Source organism: Ambystoma mexicanum, chromosome 2p, assembly GCF_040938575.1.
Source record: "Ambystoma mexicanum isolate Mex_15411 chromosome 2p, UKY_AmexF1_1, whole genome shotgun sequence".
Lineage (NCBI taxonomy): Eukaryota > Metazoa > Chordata > Amphibia > Caudata > Ambystomatidae > Ambystoma > Ambystoma mexicanum.
In genome coordinates this window covers 119425112-119448496 of record NC_090923.1, presented here as the reverse complement: position 1 = coordinate 119448496, position 23385 = coordinate 119425112, and the positions used below count along the sequence as shown (strand labels likewise).

General features: G+C 46.9%; 1 protein-coding gene across 1 annotated transcript in view; it reads right to left on the bottom strand.

Annotated features, from left to right (window-relative positions):
- The window catches only part of MGLL (monoglyceride lipase), a 594181-nt gene that overhangs the window by 5210 nt on the left and 565586 nt on the right, over nt 1-23385 (bottom strand). Inside the window, exon 7 of the mRNA XM_069643369.1 lies at nt 6504-6719. Within this exon, the coding sequence (XP_069499470.1) occupies nt 6504-6719 (216 nt within the window). The remainder of the gene's footprint in view (nt 1-6503; nt 6720-23385) is intronic.

The window sequence follows — 23385 nt, the reverse complement described above, 5'->3', positions numbered from 1 at the left end:
CTGATCATTGAGGGGCCCAGTCCTCTTTTAAAGCCAAACTGTCCCTAGTGATTGGTGCAGGGTAAGCCCACCTACATGAACCAATCCTGTGTCCCCACCAACAATCTTCAGTGATACTTCAGGTCAGAATCAGAGTGCTTGTCAACAGACAGATGAAGAATGACAACATATATTTCTAAGCCCACCCATCTTCCTGTCACCCTAATTAACTGAGCCCTATGCAGTGCTTGGTCACAACATGGGCCTAATTTGAAGTAGGGGGTTGCAGGCAGACTTTCGTCTCCTACAATTCACATACGTCCCTGCTCTGAAAGGAGTTGTTCCAGACAGGGCATTCACTGCCATTTCATACTGAGGAGGGGTGATAGTACCAAGTTGACTCATTGCATTACAAAGAGGTGTGGGTCTCTGGTCTCCATTGTCACTTCCTGCGCAGAGGCCTTCCCTGAGGCCTGCTAATTAACATTCTTCAGTATTCGCCCCACCAGCAAGGTCGAACAATGGAGATGCAAATCCATGGAGCCTTCAAATGCTAATCAGGCTGCCCACGACCAGAGGCTTTTGATGTACCCAATGCTGTCAGATGTCAGCTACACATGACAGGGGATGGTGGCGCTGGTAAACTGTGTCCTCCCAGAGTACATGACTATTTTACTGCTGTGCAGGGAGCATGGAAAATATGTGCGGGAATAGCCGCACATATTTTACAGATGTTGATCTCCCATCATTCATTCTTTTAAATAAAGAAAAATCAAAAAGCCCAGTCGAGCGCACTCTCCCTGTGCGGTGGGTCGAATTCGTCACAAGAATGCTAGCCTACTTATAAAAAAAAAACCACCATCCTCATGTTAGTATTTCACAGCAGACCTCAGCGTGTTACACTTAAAAAATGAACCATATTCTGCTTTTTCAGGGACGAGGATGTGTACTGCACAGCTGTTAAAGTGCCACCATCGGGACTGTTGCACACAATACCCTTGTCCTCATTGCCTCGGCCATGATTTTCTCTGCATCCAACTACGAGGAAAGTAGATTAGAAGGTGATTTACAGTCGGTGCTGGCATCAAAGCTTTGAGATGCTCTTCCACACAACACTTGGCATCCTACCTCTTGCCGCAAGAGGTCACCCCTCCTGCTGCTAGATCCTATGCTGTTTTTCCACGACAAGTGGTCAACTTTGTGAAGAAGGTTTGTACGTTGTAAGACTGGCAAGCTTAACATAACATATGGGATAATGTACCCCCCCTACCACAGGTTATAAGGATACTTTCTGCAAGACACCAAGCAGTAAATTGAGCGGGGCTTGTAACTTTTGGCCTGCTAGTTGTTTTGGACTACAACTCCCATCTGTCCTAGCCAGCATAGTCGATGGTGAGGAAACATGGAAGTTACAGTCAAAATACCCGGAGAACCATTGTTGCTGATCTCTGAACTAGAGCAGCCATGCCAAAGTCCTAGTTCCTTTAGAAGTTCAAGAAATATTTAAGTGAATTGCAAAATCCATTTTAAACATGGTAGGGAGAATGTGTTCCTTATACTACATGCCATACACCGTCACCCTATTTAATACTATGCAGCTTGCTTAAACTAATGTAAGAGAGCAACCATTTGTTGATAGATACAGTCAATGTAAAATCTGGATAATAAAAACACTATTAGGCAGCCCAGTTTGCTTCTTTATTTCAGTCTCAGGATTTTAGTGCAGTTTGCTTCTTAATTTCACGGATTTAAGTTTATGGTGCCCAGCTCGCTTCTTGTTTTCACAGTCTCAGGATCATAGCACCCAGCTCGCTTTTTTTTCACTGAGCCAGGCTTATAGTGCCCAGATCACTCCTTGATTTTACTCTCTCAGAATTATAGCACTGAGCTCACTTTTTGTTTTCACTGAGTCAGGATTATAGCGCCCAGCTTGGTCCTTGATTTTACAATCTCAGGATTATAGCACCCAGCTTGCTTCTTGATTTCACAGTCTCAGGATCATAGCGCCCAGCTCGCTCCTTGATTTTAAAATCTCAGGATTATAGCACCCAGCTCGCTTTTTGACTTGACAGGCTCAGGCTTACAATGCACAGCTCACTTATTGACTTCACCTACCCCTGTCCCTTAGGGTATGGGAAAGGCTCAAATATTGTCACCCTGTAGTCTCTGGCCGCCAACATGGCCAGGTGATGTTACTTTATACACACGTCCACGATCACCTATTTTTTACCTCTTGCTTAGGGTTTATATCAGGCTGTGTTTTTTTAATCCAAAAGCCATAGGTCGCCTACCTTGGCCAAGGTCTCCCATGGTCGCTATTCATGCCTAGTGTTTAGACGGCATCTGAGACCTAGTCCTTTACAAGATCTCTTCTTCTCTTCGTCTGGTGCCGGTAAGTGTCTGAGATAAATCCCCCTGCAGGCTCTTGGCCCTTACTCCTTTTCTGTGTCTGGCCTCTGCCAGTGTTAGGAATAAAACCTTCTGGAGGCGTTTAACTTTCATTTCTTGTGTCTGGTCATAGACAGGTCTAGGATATGATATGATAGGTTATTTATAATGCGCTCAATACCCAGAGGTTTCTAAGCGCGTTCCCGGGCATCGAACCTATGTTGCTCTGTGTCGTCTTGCTTCCAAGGTGAGTACGAGCTATCCTCCCGAGATATAGGCTCAATAATAATGGGGTTTCTCTCTTGCAAACCCCTTCCTTCGTTTTGTGGCTTTCAAGTCTGGGCATCGTCTGGGGACTGACTCCCTGTGATTGGCTCTCTCCCAGGTTCTGGCTTAATGGGGACTGACTCTTTCCCCGTGATTGGCTCTCTCCCTAGTTCTGGCTTAATTGGGACTGACTCTTTCCCGCAATTGGCTCTCTCTCTGACGGCTGGCTCTCTCCCTGGGTGTGGCTTTCCATCTGACTCTCAAACCTACTCCAGAGTAGGTAGCTCTTTTTGTGGCTCTGAGGGGTGATCACAGGGCTCTTTCATAGGGGTCCTAATTGCATGGTTTACCCAAAGCATCCCTGATTGGTTGTTTCCTTTCCATCATGCCCATCAATCTATAATTGGTTACTCCCTCTATCTGATCTAGTATGACCCAGTGCTTCCTGCTGGTTAATGAGGGTTTTCACAGGGTCTTGTTTTAGATCTTTTGGTTATGAAGCCTATGGGGAATTCCAAGGCAGACGCCAGTAGCCTACCAAGCCATGCCACCATTTCACAGTCTGGTTGAGGCCGTCTATGATGTATGTAGCTTTGTGGCAGGAGCCCACGTCTTGCTGGTACCTCTGCGAGCATTACCAGGTGATCGCGTACAGTGAAGGAGAGTCTAATGTTGTGTTGTGCTTGAGCAGTAGAAATAGAGCAGGTCATGGGCTGCCAACATGGTTGCAGTCTCCTGCGGTCATGATATTAGAACCTCGGTTACCCTGCTCACATGGTTCCCTGGGGTTAGGTCTTCTGCTCACTCTACAGAAGCATACATGTTGTTTGGACATGGATGGTGGGTGGGATGCTGAAGTCCATCATGTGTGGGGAGACATGGCCCCAGAAGAAGGGGCGTCATCACTCTTTTGCTTTTTGCCTGTCGGCTGCTGATGTCTGTTAATAAAAGAAGATGCTTGATACAAATCTTGAGGGGCTCAGTTCCCCTTCCAGTGGTGGCCTGGCCTTTTCCTGTTGGGTTGTCATAATGACTAGCCTAGTAGATGGGAGGGGCTGACAGGGATAGGAAACCACCCACCTATAGTGTCTACATGCATCCTCATGTGGCACGTGGGCATCCCTGGTCTGCTGAGCCCCTACGATTTCTGAATGGGGGTCATCCCATGTGACTTCGTCACACCCCGCTTTACAGCTTACACGTCCACTTGTCAAGATTAGCAGCAGGAGGGTTGTTCCGCTTTAGGAATCCCCACGCAATTCACTCCCCAGAAAAGGATGCACAGGTTACCTTTAAGTTTAGTTCTGTCTCGATGTCAGCATACAAGCCGATCCAATATGCCTTAAACTTCATGGCAATAATAATACGGGTTTTGACCAATCACAACTGTCAGTAAAAATGCACAATCGCTCATTTGCCCTATATCTGCGTTACTCCTGTTTGTTTGTAGCCTATAGCATTCCCAATGGTAAGGGAACATTTCAGGGGTTACCTCCGTGAAGCGAAATGGAAGCGTCCCCGCCACTGCTACACAAGATTGCTTTGATTTATTTATTTATTCACTTATAAAGCCCGGCGGCATCGAGGCGCTGTTACACAACCAGTTACACTCGCATGGAAATGAAAGATGTAGGCCTGTGAAGGTTCATGGGCCAGATAGGCAGCCAACAAGAGTGGTTATGCGAATAGGCAAATTTTTTATGCTTTCCTGAAGACCCATTAGGAGTTCTAGGCTCTCTAGGATGGTTGGAGCAGGTTCTATTGTTTTGCTGGGAAGGATGATGGGGAGCGAATGGACCTCTGTTCTCACGGCAGAGATGTGCTCACGTCTCAAAAATCTTTAGAGCTGCACGCAGCAGCATTGTTTTGGATAACCTGTAGTTTAGCAATGTTCTTGCATGATGTGCCAGCAAATAAGGCATTACAGTAATCGAATCTTGATCCAATAATTGCCAGAGCAATCGTGATACAGCTGTGCTGGGAGAAGAAGGATCTGGCAGCATTAATCAGTTTCATAGTGTGTACCGATGAGGAGGCAATCACATTCACCTGGCGCGAGAGTGTGGAGTCTACGTACACACCAAGAGTTTTCACAGAGGATTATACCTGTATTTGGATTCCGTCGATAAGGAATGAGGAGTACTGGGGAATAAAGTTCTTGAGTACTGCGGGAGGCCCAACTAGAAGTAGCTCTGCCTTGTCATCGTTAAGGCAGAGTCGGTGAGTGGCCATCCAGGCTTGTATTGTGGCATACACATTATTTAAAGAGTCCGAATCTTCTAGATGGTCCCCAGACAGGAGTAGGAGGATTAGCGTGTCATCAGCATAATTGGTGTATGATGTGCCAATGGAGTCTAGTAGGTCGAAGAGGGGTCTTGTGAATATGTTGTAGGGGGTCGGGACACACAAGATCCTTGGGGGACTCTGCAAGGCAAAGGGGCAGGTGGGGCATTGCAGTTATCGGCAAACACCCTCATGGTTCTGCCTTCGAGGAAGGAGGCCACCGAAGCAGTAACTTCTGGCGAGAAGTGAGCTGCGGTCGTGAGGTGTTGGCATAAGATTGCGTGGTCTACGAGATCAAATGCGGCTGAGAGGTCCAAGAGAAGGAGCAGGGCGGGTTTACCATGATCCCAGAACTCATCAAGCTGGTTTTTGAGATGTAGCAAAGGTGACTCGGTACCGTGACCTGTTCTAAACGCGGACTGTCATACTCCTAGGATGTGTTGCATTTCCAGGAATTGATGGATCTGTATATATGCAGCTCTGTCCAGAATTTTTAGGAGGAAGGGGACAGTGGTAATGGGACAATAATTGTTGGGAAGAGCAGGGTCAAGAGAAGTTATTTTGATCAGTGGGAGTACCCAGGCTTCTTTCAGGTTAATTGGGACTTGGCAGGTGGAGAAGGAGGCGTTGATGAATTTTGTGATGATTGGGCTCAGTTCGTCTGTGCATTCCTTGATAATAGATGCCGGGCAGATGTTCCCTTTGCACCTGGAAGTTTTAAGGCTCTTAAGGATGGATGCTGCATCTGATTGGGAGATGGTACGGAAGTAAAACAGGGTGTGTGAGTGAGTGATTGGCGGGTTTCCCGGGTGGTCGGGGGTGGGGATGCTACAAGTTTTTTTTTTAGCAAGGAACACTTATGAAGGATTTTTTTTGTGTAGGGTTTGAATCTTATCTAACATAGCCATTTGGATTTTAGAGCACCAGCCTCATCTTTGAAAATGATGGGTGGTGGGGTGGCAGGGGTTTCTATTTCCCTTGCAATAGTGAAGATGTCTCTAGTATTGTAGAGGGTAAATTTAGCTGCTATTATAGCTTGTCTGTATACTTTAGCAGCTGCAACAAAATTATTTTTCGTTGGGACTGAGGGAGTTTTTGTCCAGTTGGCTTCAGCCAAGCGTTTGGATCTGCGAAGCTCAGTGAGTTGGTGCATTTGGCAAAACAGCACTCACCGCAGCAGTGGGGTAATTCAATAGCAGATGTTGGGGCTGAAGGGCATGTAGAAGTGGTGCGATGCTGTCCTTTGTCAGATTGCGTGAGCTGCGTATCCATGCTGAGGCAGTGAGAGTTTAAAAGTAGAGAACTGGTGCCTTTGCTCATTCTGCAGGAAAGAGCATGCCCAAGCAGAAAAGCATTTTTGTCTTCCAAGTGGCTTTACACATTTCTCGAAGGCTCAGGTTGAGCACTTATTTTATCGGGCCCCTGAATTCCAGAATCACTGGCCTCAAAATGAGACTCACCGGCAGGAACCTCCAATAGTCTTGGTGCCATGTTGTCATGTTCTCATCATCGAATTACATCATTCAAAGATAAGCCAGATACATCAATTTGACGAGTCATTACAGGTGTAAAAGCATGACTGTTACCTTCAAAACCTTGTCTTGGAATGGCACTCTTTCTATCATCAGGTGCGACCCTTTGATGTCACAGAGTTTGTCAGCGGTGCCGTGCAACAGCAGGAAAGGGACCGTGAAGTGCGGAAGCACCTTTTCCACACGGGTCGTCGCATTCAGCAGGTGCATCCCAAATCGCACGGTCATTGTGCTGTGGTATACCAGTGGGTCTGCGATGTACAGGTCAACCTGAAGGCACAAGAAGCGTGGCGTCATTGCTAGATGCTCAATAATCAACTTATGCTGCTCAGTTTTACTTCATTATTATTTTATTAACACAATCCCCCCAAAGGATTTTTGGGTACCCTACTGAACAGGGCCTTCACCAATGCTGTTGGAGATGCTGAGGAAATCTGTGCAAACAGCCTTATGCTGATTTCCTCAATGTCCGCCCATTCCACTTTGTTGCATGCAGGCACCTCACCGGTGGCATGTCCAGACTCTTTTGACTGGGGTGGCCCAAGTGGGGCACTGACTTGTGCAGGGGTGGCATGAAGTACGAGTGCGCACACACACACAGACCCGCGCGCACGCACACACACACACACTCACAAACACACACACACACACTGATCATAGTTTAGGATAATGGGATGGCACCTGTGTTGGCCAATCAGATTCCAGGGGCAGCACGTGCCACCCCAGGCCACTCCCTGGAAACGCCACTGTACCTTACTTCATGCAGGGTTGCCACATCTGACAGAGATTGGCCTTCGAATTCCCCCAGAATTGGCTATTTTGCACACAGACTGTGCCTATTTTTTTGTTGCCATCTTCTTAAATGAGGTATGCTACATGCAAATCCATGCTTACGACGGAAGGACAGTCCCCTACGCTGACTGAGATTGGGGAAACATCACTATATTATATCATAAAGTGGTTATCTTCTCAGGTAAATCATTTAATCACAAATCCAATTTCCACTGTTTCAAAGGTGTGAAAATGCCAGAACGTGCTCTAAATTCAACACCTTATCTCTCAAAGAACCTGTGACCTCTGATTGTCAATCGCATATAAGGCAAAATGAAGACCTTTTACATTTTTCATCATATGTCCAATTTTGTAAAATTTAGTTAGATACATATACTTTCATGTTTTTTTCATAAATATTACAAAAAATTACAAGAAATGACAAACACACAAAATATCCTAGATAATGTACAAACACACAGGAACCAAATCACTTGGTGTACATACGTACAGGTACAGTGTTAGCTAAAAGAGTTGAGCACAAACGCTTGTTTTCCTACAAAAAAGTCTGCCCTATTAACAATTTGTGGGCTGAGGGGTGTACGTATAGCTCAAATTTTAAATATTGAAATGTGAGAAGCCTGTAGTATGTGCGGCTATGATGTGCACACAGGGCTGCATACGTTTCGGCGATGAAAAATAGCTGTTCTGCCTTCCTCAGGACCAAAATACAAGTTATTTGGACAACCCCTAGGGAGCAAAAATAATGGAAAACAGAAAACGAAAGGGGGGGTGAAAACAAATTGATTCCATTCAGATAATCCAGAATAGAGCAGTGAGAGCAATCCTTGGCCTTAAGCCCAGGGAGAGAATCTCTCCTGCCCTAAAAAGTCTTCACTGGCTCCCGGTCGCTGTTCAGTACAAATTCAAATCCCTCTGCATCGTCCACAAGGCTGTCGGGGTCGGGGACCAGACTATATGCAACTCTCTATTACAAAATACTCTCCATCTAGACCTCTACGTTCCTCCGGTACCAACTCCTTGTGTGTAAAGCGTTTTGCTAAACAGAGAGCAGGAGGTTGTTCGCTTTCCTCAGCTGGATCCCTCCTGTGGAAAAGCCTTCCCTTCCCTCAGCGTCTTGAGCAGGACCGTTTTAAGTTCCGAAAGCACCTCAAGACTTTCCTTTTTCCCTCCTCGTTCCCTTCTTCTCTCCTCTGCTCATCTCACAATTGCTCTGATTGGTGTCTTGGACCCTTGTGCCTCCTTGGGGTCCTTGACCACTCACACCCAATCTCCCCAGCTTCTGTCTACCTCAGCACTTGTCTCAGCACACCCTCCACACTGGAGACTCACACTTTTTCACCCAATGCGGCAGGAGCCACTTAGCACTTACCATACCGTGGACTTCATCTGCGGTTCACCCACAAGCACGGACTCCCCCTCAACTATCCCACTGCCCTCGTCCTTGCTGCACTTGCACTTTCTGAATACTCACAAGGCATAGTAGATTTGTCCTTTCCTTCCCCCACCATACTTATAGTATGTGGTTTTTTATTGTACTTCAATCCCATGTACCCTCCCTGTTGCGCTGTTGGCGCTTTGAAACAGAATGTATCTGTTATATAAGAACCTAACGAGCAAACAATAAACTAAACTAAACTAAACTTAACTAAACGAAACTAAACTAAACTGCTTTGCTTAATTTAATAGAACCGTGCAAAGAGTGAGTCAAAAATGAAAATATAAACACCACACAGGGCACGCTAACATGTAACCAAGTAGGTTATTCAGTAAACATAACATCTGCTGAAGGAGTGGCACTCCTGCGGAATCTGCCATTTTTAGTAATTTTTGCCTCACGGAACATTAACATTTCGACCAATTAGGAAACTAAAATGTATTATGTACTGCGATTGGCCAAAACTCCAGCCATTTCAGCCAAACAGAATGCACAAAACGTTCTTGACTCCTAATTCACTGACATTTTCGTTTTTCGGAGGAAAAAATGACCAAAAAGGTCAACATTGAAAAATTATCAAATGCAGCACCCTCATTTTTACATTATGGAAGGAATAAGGTTGGTGGGAACGGAGCGGTAGTTGAATTCTTTCAGAATCAACCAGTTCCTCATTTCAACAATCTTCAATTTTACCTAACCTTACTCATGCAGAATGTAGTCTTTGCATTCAAGCGCAATCCTTATGTGCTCAGTAGGAAAGACACCCTGTCAACGGACTGATATTGAGAGTCGGGGTTCACATGAGAGGTCCATTAAAAGGCCCATGCACTTGTCAAGAACATAAATTGCATAATGGAAAAAAGTCAGTGTTTTAACCAATTGGTGTGCATTTGAAAATAATCTACACAGTCTTACCAAATTAAATTGGTCTGGAAGCTGTAGATGTAACTTTTGCGAACTTTGAAAAACAGACAGAACTGCGGGTGAGAGTGGAAGATGTTGGGATATTTGCTTGGGGGCTAAAGGTTTTCAGGACTGAGACACATGATGCTTGGTTCGACAGGCAAGTACTTGGCAGCTTCTGTGTCCTCTGTGCATGCTCCATGCATGATGTGGCCAACGCCAATGGATTCCGGGTGGAGGGGTGGTCCTGGGATCGGAGTTTGGTAGATGTACCTTCACACGGTGTGGAAAGAGACCTTCATACCTTCCACATCCAGAAAGCCACCTCCCACTCAATCCCACACTGTCATCTTTCTTTGGAGGTGCCACCATTCGAGGTTAGTGTCCCAAGCCTTGTTGCGCAGCTCAGTAATCTAATGGCCTGGACTAGTGGCTTGATAGAATTTGTTTGCTGTATGATCAGTTGAAGGCCATAAATGAGCGTATTATATCAAATACACGTCTCAGACTGTTCAAGTCAACCCCCAAGGTTTTCTGTCCTTGAGTGACCGATTCAAAAACATTTCTGATATCAAAAAGAAACTTACATCGGCTACTTACTCATTGGACAGTCCTTCAAACTTTGGAAGTAAACAATCAAACCACCGGTCAACCTCAAATCATCGGTCTAGAGAACAAATACCGAAGGTCGATCAGGCAACAACGCACTCTTCTTTGACTCAAGACAAACACAAGCGATCGAGGGAAAAACCGAAAGCCCTGCTAAAAGCCAGCTTTATCATCGAAACGATGGCTTTAGAGATAAAGGAGATCCAACCTTTAAGTTATGCCATTGTTCAGGCAATATAAAATATATGGTTCTGAACAGACGCACTGTCTTAAATTTGTTCCACAGTCTAAATTCACTTAGATCAATAAAAATGGACGACTTTCAACTTGTGGAACACTCTCACAAAGGAAGAAAAGTGATATGTCACCTATACACGACTTCAAAAATGGTCGATAAACTACTAATTGGGGCCTTAGATACACTTTACAAAAAAGGCTTTGATCTGATCTTCTTAAAAACCGATGACAAATCTCAAAATGTTACTGCTCATCCTCAAAATCTACTGAACGACCAGCGTAACTCAAACGAAGCAGCTGGATCGACGTTAAATCTCAGTAGAGAAATTCAATCTGGGCCTTGCAACTTACCTTTACAACAAAAAAATCCTGCTACAAGTGCAACGAGCCAAGGTGGCTCAACATCAAGTATCACTGCTTTTTCTCCAACAAAACGTGACTCATCTCGCCGCCCAAATGGCCCACTGACAAATGGTGGCACGACTTTTTCCTTAGCCCACGAAGCAATGATATCGTCTCAACAACAAGAGACCAGGCTTGACCTAAAACAACAATCCTGGTCATGGCTCCCGAAAGTTCGCGCTGAAAGACTCAAAAATAGCCACCATCTCACCAGCATACTGCTCAAGCCTCTTCATCACTTTCTTTGGGCTGCTGGAACACAAGGGGCTTTCACCACTTGACTATACCGGGTGCCATTGACTTAGGTCGCTTTGACATCCTTTGCCTTCAAGAATTGTGGCTCCATGACAAACCGACTCTGGACGGCTTTGAATCAGATTTTTTTCCCAGCGAATGTCGGGGCAAGGGGCCGTCCATCTTCGGGACTGCTAATTGCCGTCCGTATTGGAAGCGGCTTGCAGAACGAGAAAATTCTTTTGGTTAAGCCATTTATTTTAACAACACTTCTTTCTTGGTCACGAATAGATAGAACGACAGGCAAAATGTGTTTGACTGAGCTGGTGATCGCAAACATTTATTGGAATCTGAAAGGGATCCGAACAGACACCCTGTTGGAGTTGGTCACAGCAAATATCGACTCAACCTTCACAGATTTGTGAGGTGCTGACTTACTGATCTGTGGCGATCTAAATACGACCTGCCCAACTGTGACCCCTAGCACCTCAGTCACAAACTACACCCACGCAAAGTCTCGAGGCAAGGCATGGTGTTACCTAATGATATCAAGAAACCTCTTTAATACGACCCCAGTACTTGGGGACACAAACTTCGCGTCAACATGGGAAAGGGGGTGCTCAAATTCTATTATCGATTACATCTTCGCTTCACAATCCTTTCTACCAAATCTGTCTGAAGCAAATGTGATAAAAACCACTCAAAGCAACCATAACCTCTTATATATAAAGTGGGTCTCATCCACCACAACAAACTCTTACTTCGAGACAGCTGTAGAACCAACCAGAAATGGAAATCGTCTGTTTGTCTGCTAACAATATCAAGATAGTAACCAGAAAATATACAACTGCAGAAAACGATACGCAAGTCGATTACAGACCTCTCCTCGAACCTTTAAGAGGTACAACCAGTAGGGCTAAGATAACAGACAAACCCCAGAAACCTCACATTCACACCTTTGATCCCCTTTTGGCACTAAACCGAAACTAAGTCAGGAAAGCCAAAAGGCTTGCAGCCCGAGTTAACACCGTCCAGAACATGACTAGTGAAAAAGAGGCAGTGAGGAGTTATAAGTCCTGGCTGAGATCCTACCGTCTGGTCCTTTATCAACAGGACTCTGTTGAAATGTTACAATGAATAACAGATGCACATTCCCGTGACTTCTGGAAGCTAATTAGACAATTGGGCAACATTCCAGATGATCTATTAACAAATGGAATCTCCGAACAAAGTTAGGTAAGATTCTATTCAAAGCTGTTTAAGCCCCTAGGTCGGCCTTGAAACATCATTACCAAACAATTCCTCGTCATGGGTGGAACTTCACGACATCGAAGATATCAGGCTGTGTTTAGCTAAGCTGAAAAACTCTAGAGCAACAGGTCCGGATGGCATTACAAATGTGGACTTAAAAAGTTCGCCGGTCAAATTGTCCAACTTGCTGAGCTTAATGTTCGAAAGTTGTTCAAAATTAAGAAAACTTCCTGCATCATGGATGACGGCGGTGATCGTTCCGATCTACAAAAAAGGCTGTAAGAATGATACCCAGAATTTTCCGCCAGTGGCACTTCTTCAAGTAATTGGAAAAGTCTACGGCAGCCTGCTATTAATGAAATTCCAACTGTGGGCAAAAGACGCTCCTTGTGCAGATCCCCTTCAATCAGCATTTAAGAAAGTAACCGGCACAAGCATTAATATCATGCTCCTCAGCATTCTCAAGGCTAAAATCTTCAAAGGCAGCCCAAAGGTCTATTTGGTGTTTATAGATCTAATGCAGGCCTTTGACCTCGTCAAGAGTTCCAAACTCTGGTTAAAGTTAGACTCTTGGAAATGTCCTGCGGAGATCGTAGGGCCGTTAAAAGACCTCCACACTGATACCAGCATTCGCGTACGGTTGAGTAAAGCCGGTTTACTTTCTTCACCGATATCCACAACACAAGGAGTAAAGCAGGGCTGCCCTATGGCTCTGTCCCTCTTCCTGGCTTATTTTGGAGATTATAAAGAAGCAAACACCCAGACCAGATCTTTTCCTCCAACAATTGCCCACAATAAGGTGCCGTGTCTATTCTATGCAGACGTCCTGATCCAACTGGACCAGACAGCCATTGGCTTGCACCGTCAGTTGGCCTCTCTGGCGAAGTATACAGCGGACAACGATCTTGAAGTAAATAAATCCAAAACAAAGATCTTGGTCTTGTAAAAGACTCAAAAGAAAATAAAAAGAAACAAAAATTGGTATCTGAAAGGGGCCAGAGTTGAACAAGTTTTGGAATTCAAAAACCTAGGTGTTATGGTGGACAGCACAAAAAGAAAACGGAATACAAATTCACCTGCACAAAAAAATGCGGAACCTAACTGCCCAAGCTAAAATCCTCAACAAGAAGTATGGCCGCTTCTCTTTGCTTCCGATAATAAAATTCTATCGTACCAAAGTGATATCATCTATCACACACGGAGCAGAGACCCTGTTGTTCCTTTCAAAACAGATTTGGTTTACATTAGAAAGCCTATTTTGGCGATCAGTACTAAACCTGCCTAAATCGACACCCATGATTTTGATTAGGCGAGAACTGTCTCTAACCTCACTCACGTCAATCGTGGTCAGAAACAGCATCATGCTGTACCGGAAAACCATTGACTTGTCAAGCCCCCCAATTTTTTCCCTGCTAATGTCAGAGATGAGCGCTGGAAAATGTAAATTGCTGTTTCAATGGAAAAGGGACTGTAAAGAAAACTTGGATATGTGCGGAAGTTCGATTGAAGAGCTTCTACAAAATCCTACAAAAAAAAAAAAAGACTTGATGAACTTAATTGGATTTCCACTTTAGAGAAAGCTCTCACTTATAAACTGACAGTCCATTTACCACCTCCAGCACGAAAGTTAAACGTCATACAGCCTTTCCTTAAAAGACATCCTACTAAAAATTTAAGATCTACTCTATTAAGAGCACGATTAAACCTTTTACCATCGAACGAGATATTGAAGATTAGAGGGGCATCGTCCACTGACAGATGTCACTTTTGTGAATCAACCTCAGATCCTGAATCAATACGCCACCTGTTATTGTCTTGCCCTGGAACCCATCGATTTCGAACTCCTTCCTTGTCCCATCATTTGGCTAAAGCATACGTCACTAAAAAAGATCTATGGTGGTCGCGTTTGATCGGAGGAGAAAGGACTTCTTGGGCCATTGCAGCGGTAGAGATTTTAGACCAAATTTTTTCCCGTTTGCCCCCAGAAAAACTTCCTTGATGGGCCAGGTAAACTACAGATGAAAGCATTGACGGCCCAGTCTAAATCTGAAATCAAACTTTTACACTTTTAGCTCCAATGTTTGTTTGTGTTTGAAATCTTGTAAAAATGGCTTAGGCGATTATTAACTAGTCATAAAAAAATAATTGTAAAAAAATCAAATCCGGCAGCCGTAAGAAAGAGGGGGCAAGGTCTGGCCTTCCAACGTCTTATCCTCAGTTATGGCCCTAAAATCTCTTGGATTGGGTAGCATAAGTGAGACAACATTTTCTAAACTGCACATCACCAACAACATCAGGCCACGGGTACCCTAAGATACGTCAACACATTATCAAGGCGTAAGGTAATCTATGTGAAATGCACAGATGCCGGGGCGGAGGGGGCGGTTCCTGCGAGAGCCATCTAAACTTAACCCCCCTTCAAAAGTTGGCATTGGAGAAACAGCTGAAATCACCCCCTATGAAATAGCTAAACAAATGTTCAGGCCTAGAGAATCTGCTATGGCTGGTGGTGCTCTTGTGGTTCTGCGTTAAAAATATTCAGGCAATAGAAAAAAAGCCATTTACTGTTTTAGGTGACCAGCCTGGCAAACACAGGTATCTTTTTAATGCTTAAATTAGTCTGCAAACCCCTGCCATTAGTTTCACAAATCTCGGCTGTTTTTTTGGAATACTGTGACAAGCAAGCACAGGAAAGTAGTGGGTTATGCCAGAATAAGCAAGCACAGGAAAGTAGTGGGTGATGCCAGAAACAACACATTGGATGGAAACGCAATTTGTTGTAATCTTGATCTGAAGCCCACCAGCTGGAGGATATTCCCGAAATGAGCAAGGAATGACCCAACCAGACTCGTATTGTTTTACCTAATTTACTTTCGTCTGAGACAAGCTGCTCGGGATTTAATTTGCTCATTTGCTAGACTCGTGGCAGAGGGATTGCTCTGGAGGGAGAAGCAATGAAGAGGCTGGCAATTGACTTTATCGAATTAGACACATGTTTATCAATGCCAATCTCCCCCAGGGCGCATTCACTCACCTACACATTTCAATTGGTCCTGTGTCTAACTGGTGCAAACATATGGACTCACCACTATTTGTTCCTTCCCGCCACGCATATAAGAAACAAAGAGAAAGGTATCTTTCTACCCAACCCTCAATACTCACAAAGTCTGAATGTTTCCCTGCCTGAAGTCCTGGGCAGGAGAAACATACATGTATATAATTTGGCAACCTGGTAACATGCTCAGAGAATATGAGGTTTCTACAGTGGCTTGTGTCATCTTCCACTGACTTCAGGACTTCTGTGTTTCCATGGCCTTCAGACGTGTCCCAGCTCATGGCTTGGACTGTGCTGTGCGGGTACTGCCTGTTGGCTGTGGCTTACTTTCACAGCCCAGACACGGTACTCATGCCCTTCGTAGCCACTGGACGTGGCCTTTGAGCATGTGCAATAGGTATTGCACCACCAAAACCCGATAGCCCTTATCCTCTGCCTCTGAGGGCTGCAGCACCTTAGTGGTGCCAACCAGTATGCCATGTGGAGGCTATGTGGTGTGTCATGAGCAACATAAAGTGGCAGGAGCCAAGCTGTGTTTATGTTATGTCATAGAAGGAGAGATACACGGATGTCTCGAAGGCAGATTTGAAGTACCCACAGTCTGTATTACAGCAAGAAAGAGAAAACGGAAGGATTGGGGTTGGCTGAGGTAAGCAGGTGCAGAACTAAACAAATCAAAGTCCAGTCAAGGACTCTGGTCCTTCGCCTCTTAGGTTCCACCTTCCCGGCAGTGAGTAAAGGCACACTCACAAACTCTGGAGTTTAAAGTGTCAGCATTTCTCTCTTGATTGAGTCTGTCTTGTCAAGGTGTCACTCCTCCTATGAACCTTTGGATCGACCGGATTCACCGCCACTGGGTCTTGCACGGTTGGGGTATGTGTCAGTCATGGGGACACTTTTTTGGCCACAGGATGCTGCTGTGCTTATCCCTTCCTGGAAAGAAGAAGATTGTCACTCCTCCTTTCCTCTTCTGCACTGGTTGTTTGCCTCCTTCTCTCCTAGGCCTGACTATGTCTCCTCCATTTTTGCTAGATGATTTCCCACACTCTAGACTGGCTCTTTTTACTCCCTTCTTCATCCCTCCTCCACTTCCTCTTTCTCTGCCATTTCCTTAATATTCTCTTCACTTGGCTGTCACCTCCTCAACGCCTCTATCTAATATTCTCTTAACCACCTTCTCATAACTATTATGCACCTGGGTACCCCTTCATCTCCTCAACTCTCTGATATTCTCCTAGCCACCTCCTCATAACTATTATGCTCCTGTGTGACCCCTTCATCTCCTCCTCTCTCTGATATTCTCCTAACCACTGCCTTATAACTATTATGCTCCTGTGTTACCCCTTCATCTCCTCCTCTCTCTGATATTCTCCCAACCATCTCCTCATATCTATTATGTACCTGTGTTACCCCTTCATCTCCCCCTCTCTGATATTCTCCTAACCACCTCCTCACAGCTATTATGCACCTGTGTTATGCATCTCTCTCTGATGTTTTCTTCACCTTCTCTCCAGCCCTCTACTCTAATCCTCCTCTCCTCGCTGATGTTCTCACTGTCTCCTCTGCTCCTCTACTCTTCTATGACCTCCTCCTCTCCTTCGCTCTCTGATATTCTCACCACTACCTTTCCGGTCCTATGCTCATTTATCTTGTCTTCCTCTTCTCCTCTCTAATGTTCTCATTGCCTCCTCGCCACTCTGCTGCCCCTATATCACTTCCTCCTGCTTTCCTCTCTCACACTCACCCCTATTTCTCCTTCCTGCTTCTCTCATCCTCAAACCTCTGACAAACACTGCATCTTACTCCTCTTGACCCCAACTTTCAAACGGCCAACGTTTCCTCACCATACCCTCCCTTATAGTTACTGGAGTACACTTGTTTGGAATATAATGACATACTTTAACAATGTTAACCAACAGTTAGGGCCTGCAGGCAAACCTGCCTTTGGCCATGCTCTCTGTCACCCTGCAGGTGGAGCCACCACCCGCGGAAAGGCCGAACACGAAACCCAGCATGCTCTGCATGTTGGGGAACAGTGCTGGGGCATGGCACGGTGACCAAAGGCCATGCCCATGTACAGTGGCCAAAGGCCATGCCTAGGCACAGTGACCAAAGACCATGCCCAGCTACAGTGACCAAAGGCCAGACACAGTGACCAAAGGCCATACCAAGGCACAGTGACCAAAGGCCATGCCCAGCTACAGTGACCAAAGACCATGCCCAGCTACAGTGACCAATGCCAGTCACAGTGACCAGAGGCCATGCCCAGCTACAGTGACCAAAGGCCAGACACAGTGACCAAAGGCCATACCAAGGCACAGTGACCAAAGGCCATGCCTAGGCACAGTGACCAAAGACCATGCCCAGCTACAGTGACCAAAGGCCAGACAGTGACCAAAGGCCATACCAAGGCACAGTGACCAAAGGCCATGCCTAGGCACAGAGACCAAAGACCATGCCCAGCTACAGTGACCAATGCCAGTCACAGTGACCAAAGACCATGCCCAGGTACAGTGACCAAAGGCCAGGCACAGTGACCAAAGGCCAGACACAGTGACCAAGGGCCATACCAAGGCACAGTGACCAAAGGCCATGCCTAGGCACAGTGACCAAAGACCATGCCCAGCTACAGTGACCAATGCCAGGCACAGTGACCAAAGACCATGCCCAGGTACAGTGACCAAAGGCCAGGCACAGTGACCAAAGGCCATACCAAGCCACAGTGACCAAAGGCCATGCCTAGGCACAGTGACCAAAGACCATGCCCAGCTACAGTGACCAATGCCAGGCACAGTGACCAGAGGCCATGCCCAGGTACAGTGACCAAAGGCCATACCAAGGCACAGTGACCAAAGACCATGCCCAGCTACCGTGACCAAAGAACATGCCCAGTTAGAGTGACCAAAGGCCATGCCCAAGCCCAGTGACCAAAAGCCATGCCCAGGTACAGTGACCAGAGACAATGCCCAGCCACAGTGATCAAAGGCCACGCCCAGGCCCATTTGTCAAAAGCCAAGCACAAGTACTGTGTATTTAAAATTGCATTGCGGAACCTAGGCCGTTCTCCCTCTATTCAGGATTCTCAAATTTAGGTGTGTTTTTTTCCTGTTTAATATGCACTGGCTAAGTATTTAAAATTGCATTGTGGAACCTAGGCCTTCTCCCTCTATTCAGGATTCTCAAATTTAGGTGTGTTTTTCTCCTTTTTAATATGCACTGGCTAAGTATTTAAAATTGCATTGTGTAACCTAGGCCTTTCTGCCTCTATTCAGGATTCTCGTTTTCGCTGTGTCGTCTCTCCTATCTTAACTGTGACATATGTTAGCTCTGTAAGTCTGAGTGGCGTCATCATGTCCTATTGTGCAACTTGCCTGCCTCTCACTCCTGTCTGCCTACTCCAGTGCCCTCCTCCAGTATTCCACCTTTCCCCTCCCAACTACTCTATGGTGCTCTCTGTCTCTCCTGTCTTCATGAACTGCTTCTCTATTGACTATCCTGCTCTCCTCACTAAATCAGGTAGGAAGAAGTTTAAAAAGGACATCCTGGTCTCCAACCCAGGCCTCCCTATCGCTGACACCTACACCAGTGCCTCCGCCAAGGACACTCTCACCGACATCCTCTTTGTCATGCCTTCGCCTGACATATGGACTCTTCATATGGTCTCTGTGCTCTCTCCTTTCCCCTCTTCTCCCATTAATGGTGGCACCCGTAGGGACGCCCTCCTGGCCTCCTTCCTTTCCTCTAAGGTCATCATTAATGTTTACTCTAAGGGGACCGTCTTGGTCCAAGGCCCGCAGGCCAACCTTCACCTCTTTGATAGATGCTTCCTGCGTCTCATCAACTTCCTTTCTTCTCCGGCTGTCCCCCCTCCCCTTTCCTTGGCTACCTTGCCTTTCCCCTCACTCCCTGCCCCCTCTCGGGCTCCTTCTACACCTTCGCAGGGCGTACCTCTGATCTGTAACCCTCCCCGGAAGTCCTTCAAGGATGGAAACCTTCTCCACATTGCCACTCTTTTAACTCTCGCTCTGCTGTCAAACATTCTTCTGATATCTGCCGCCTCCTTGAAGATCTTGACCTCGATGTCCTCGGTCTCACTGAGACATGGTTCATGGCCAGCTCTGTCACCAGCTTTGACACACTCCTACCTGACGGCTACAAGATCCTCTCCGCTCCCAGGCCCATCCGCTCTGGTGGGGGTGTAGCCCTTATCTTCCCTGAGTGGATTCCTGCCTCTGTCATTCCTACGCAGACCTACTCCTCTTTTGAATGCCTCGTCTGCAGGCTCTCTCTCTCCCCTAGCCATTCCCTTACTGTGGCTACTATCTATCGGCCACCTGGTCAGATTTCTTCCTTCCTCTCTGAATGGGCGGACCTCTCCTTCTCACTCTTGGCCTCAACCACTCAACTCCTTCTTCTTGGAGACTTCAACATCCACCTGGATGCCTCCTGTTCCCCCTCTGCGCTCTTTTGCGACCTCTGCGACTCTCTCTCACTCACCATTCTCCCCTCAGGCCCAACTCATTCTGCAGGGCACACTCTCGATGTTCTGATCTCCTCAGACTTTCTCATCTCTGTCCCTCTCTCCACTCCTCTCTCCTGGAGTGATCACTTTCTCCTATCCTCCCACCTCACCCTCCCTACCCCTCAGGCCAAGCCACCTCCATCACTGCCACCCACCTTCTCAGTCATCTGACCCATGAAGCGAGTGTCAATTGAGGCTTTCTCTGCCATCTTCTCTCCTCCTCCTCCCCCTTTGGCTGACCCTCACCCTGACACAGCCCTCTCCACGCTCCACTCTTCTATATCTGATACTCTTGATATCCTTGCCCCTGTCATGAGAATCCACCTGAAGCCCAAAGCCAAGTGTAACTCCTGGTAAGACTCAGACCTCGTCACCCTAAAACGCAAGTGCAGGGTGGCCGAGAGGAAATGGCGTGCTTCATGTTCATCCTCTGACAAACTGGCCTGCCGCCTGCTACAAAGGCAATACCGGCTCTCTGCCCTCACCAAGAAGAGAGCTCGTATCCAAGCCTGCATCTCTGCGGCATCAAAAAACTTGGCTGAACTCTTTAAAATCTGCAAGGAACTGGCCTATCCCGCCTCAGTCTCTACCTCTCCTGTCCCCTCCCAGGCCCTCTCTACAGCACTGGCTTCTCACTTAATTTCTAAAACTCAGGACATCCTGTCTTATCTCTCCTCCTATCGCCTCCCTCCCTCTACTCCCTGCTCTTCCTCTGGCCTTTCTGCAGCCACCCCCCTCCCTCCTTCTCTGCCTTTCCCCTTTTCTCTGCAGGCGAGGTTTCTAGACAAGTCGGATCTGTGAAAGTCTTGTCGAAACAGGTTCACCCCTGTTCCTCCAAAACCATCAAGGACCACATTGACTCCCTGGCTCCTGCCCTGGCTGATTTCTGCAATCACTCCTTCGCCACTGGAGTCTTCCCATCCACCTTGAGGCACTCCCTTGTGCACCCTCTTCTTAAGAAGCCCTCTGCTGACCCCTCCTGCCCGGCCAACTATCGCCCATCACTCCCTTCCTGGGCAAGCTCCTGGAGAAACTGGCTAGCTCCCAGCTTAACCTCCACACTGAATCTGTTGGTTGTCTCCATGACCATCAGTCTGGCTTCAGAGCCGCCAGAAGCACCAAAACTGCTCTCCTGCCCTGGCTGATTTCTGCAATCACTCCTTCGCCACTGGAGTCTTCCCATCCACCTTGAGGCACTCCCTTGTGCACCCTCTTCTTAAGAAGCCCTCTGCTGACCCCTCCTGCCCGGCCAACTATCGCCCATCACTCCCTTCCTGGGCAAGCTCCTGGAGAAACTGGCTAGCTCCCAGCTTAACCTCCACACTGAATCTGTTGGTTGTCTCCATGACCATCAGTCTGGCTTCAGAGCCGCCAGAAGCACCAAAACTGCTCTCCTGAACATCTGTGAACACCTGCTCTCCAACCTCGACTCTAACACCCCGTGCGTCCTCATCTTGCTTGATCGCTCTTCTGCCTTTGACACAGTCAAAAATGCCATCCTGCTCAACCACCTCCATGATAATCTGGGTCTCACTGGCCAGGCTCTGGCGTGGCTGACTTCCTTCCTCTCCGACCGACCCTCCCAGGTCCAACTTGGGTCCTTCCTCTCCGATATCTTTTCTCTACCTGCGGTGTCCCCCAGGGATCTAACCTCTCTCCCTGGCTGTTCAACCAATACCTGGCACTCCTTGCCCACCACATCGCCGCTCTCTGCCCCAATTTTCAGTCCTATGCAGATGATATCCAGCTCATTTTCAGGCTACTTTCGGCCACCTCTCCTTCCCTCATCTGCGACTGTCTGTCTGCTATCCAGGAATGGTGTGCCGCCAATGACCTCTGCCTTAATGCCAGTAAGACTGAGATTCTACTCATCGGCACACCCACTCCCTCCTTCCCTGCAGCTCTCTGGCCTGCCTCTCTTGGCCCTCTTCCTGCTCCTACCTGCAAGGCAAAACACCTCGGGGTCATCTTCGACTCCACACTCTCCTTCTCTCCTCACATCTCTGACGTCTCCAAGAAGTCACACTACCAGCTGCACCTCCTCAGAGGTATTCTTCCTTTCCTCTCCTTCCCCCAGAAGCTCACTGTCTCCAGAGCCCTGGTTCTCTCTAAGCTGGACTACTGTAACAGCCTCTATCTAATTCTGCCTGCCTCTACTCTCCGCCCTCTGCAACTTATCCAGAACAGGACTACAAAACTTGTCCTTGGCCTCAAGCCCAGGGATCGTATCTCTCCGGGACTGAAATCTCTGCACTGGCTCCCAGTGGCTGCGAGGATTAAGTTCAAAACCCTCTGCCTTGTCCACAAGGCCTTCTGGGGGCTGGAGCCGCAATACCTTCAACTCTCTCTTCCTAAATATCTTCCTTACCGAGCTCTTCGCGCATCTGCCTCCAACTCCCTCAGGGTCAGTCGCTTCTCCAAGAAACAAGTTGGTGGTAGATCTCTCTCCTCGGCAGGGGCCTCTCTCTGGAACAGCCTTCCTGCCTCCCTGAAACTTGAGGAGAACCATCTCTGGTTCTGGAAGCACCTCAAAACCTTCCTCTTTGCTTCTGCTTTCTCTCCTCCTCTCCCCTGCTGATTTCCTGGTTGAAACTGCACTATTTATATTGCCACCCTTTCTGCTCTCGGGCCCAGGCCCCGCCAGTTGCTCACCTGCAATGCCTCCCTGGCAACCCCTGCACCTGGAGAAACTGTTTCTGTATCCCTACAGTCCCCTTACCTGCACTTATGCCTGCACTTACCTTGCACTTGTCACCAGCTGGCCGTTTATTTATTCTTTTATCCTACGATCCCATGTACTGCACCTTCCCCTCTCCCTTCGCCCTCGCACTTTTCCCTTTGCCCTTCCCATCCACCTGCGTGTTCTGAATGACACCTGGCCTAGTAGGATCGTTATCTGTCTTCCCCTGTTCCCCCTCCTTTGCCTCGTTGCGCCTTGAAACCCTTGTGTATGTCGTGTTATCAATGTCATATCATATCATAAATATTTGCCAAGTGGATCAAATACTCCGAAAGTTCAATTGGGAATAACCTTGTGTTACCTTATCATATGTCCTATATGGTAACCTCTCAGAGGTTTAAGTGAGTTTCAAGAAGCACTACCTGTAACCGAGTTTCAAGAAGCATTGCCTGTAACTGCTGGTGGTTTTGTCATACCCTTTCGCCCATGACATAGGGTGGAAGCGCAGATAGTGAGGCCTTGCGTCTATCTGGTTTTCATATCATATCATATAATAATGGCCATGCCCATGGACAGTGACCAAAGGCCAAGCACAGTGATCAAAGGCCATGCCCAAGCACAGTGACCAAAGGCCATGCCCATGGCCATGTACAGTGACTGCTAAGCATAGCCACAAATTGATAACATATAACTAAAAAACACAAATATTCAATAAAAAAATGGTTACTATATAAAGACAACCTTCTATTATTACATGAAATGCTGACACTCTCTGAAAAAAGCATTTTTTTAAGGGAAGGCATGTTTACAATG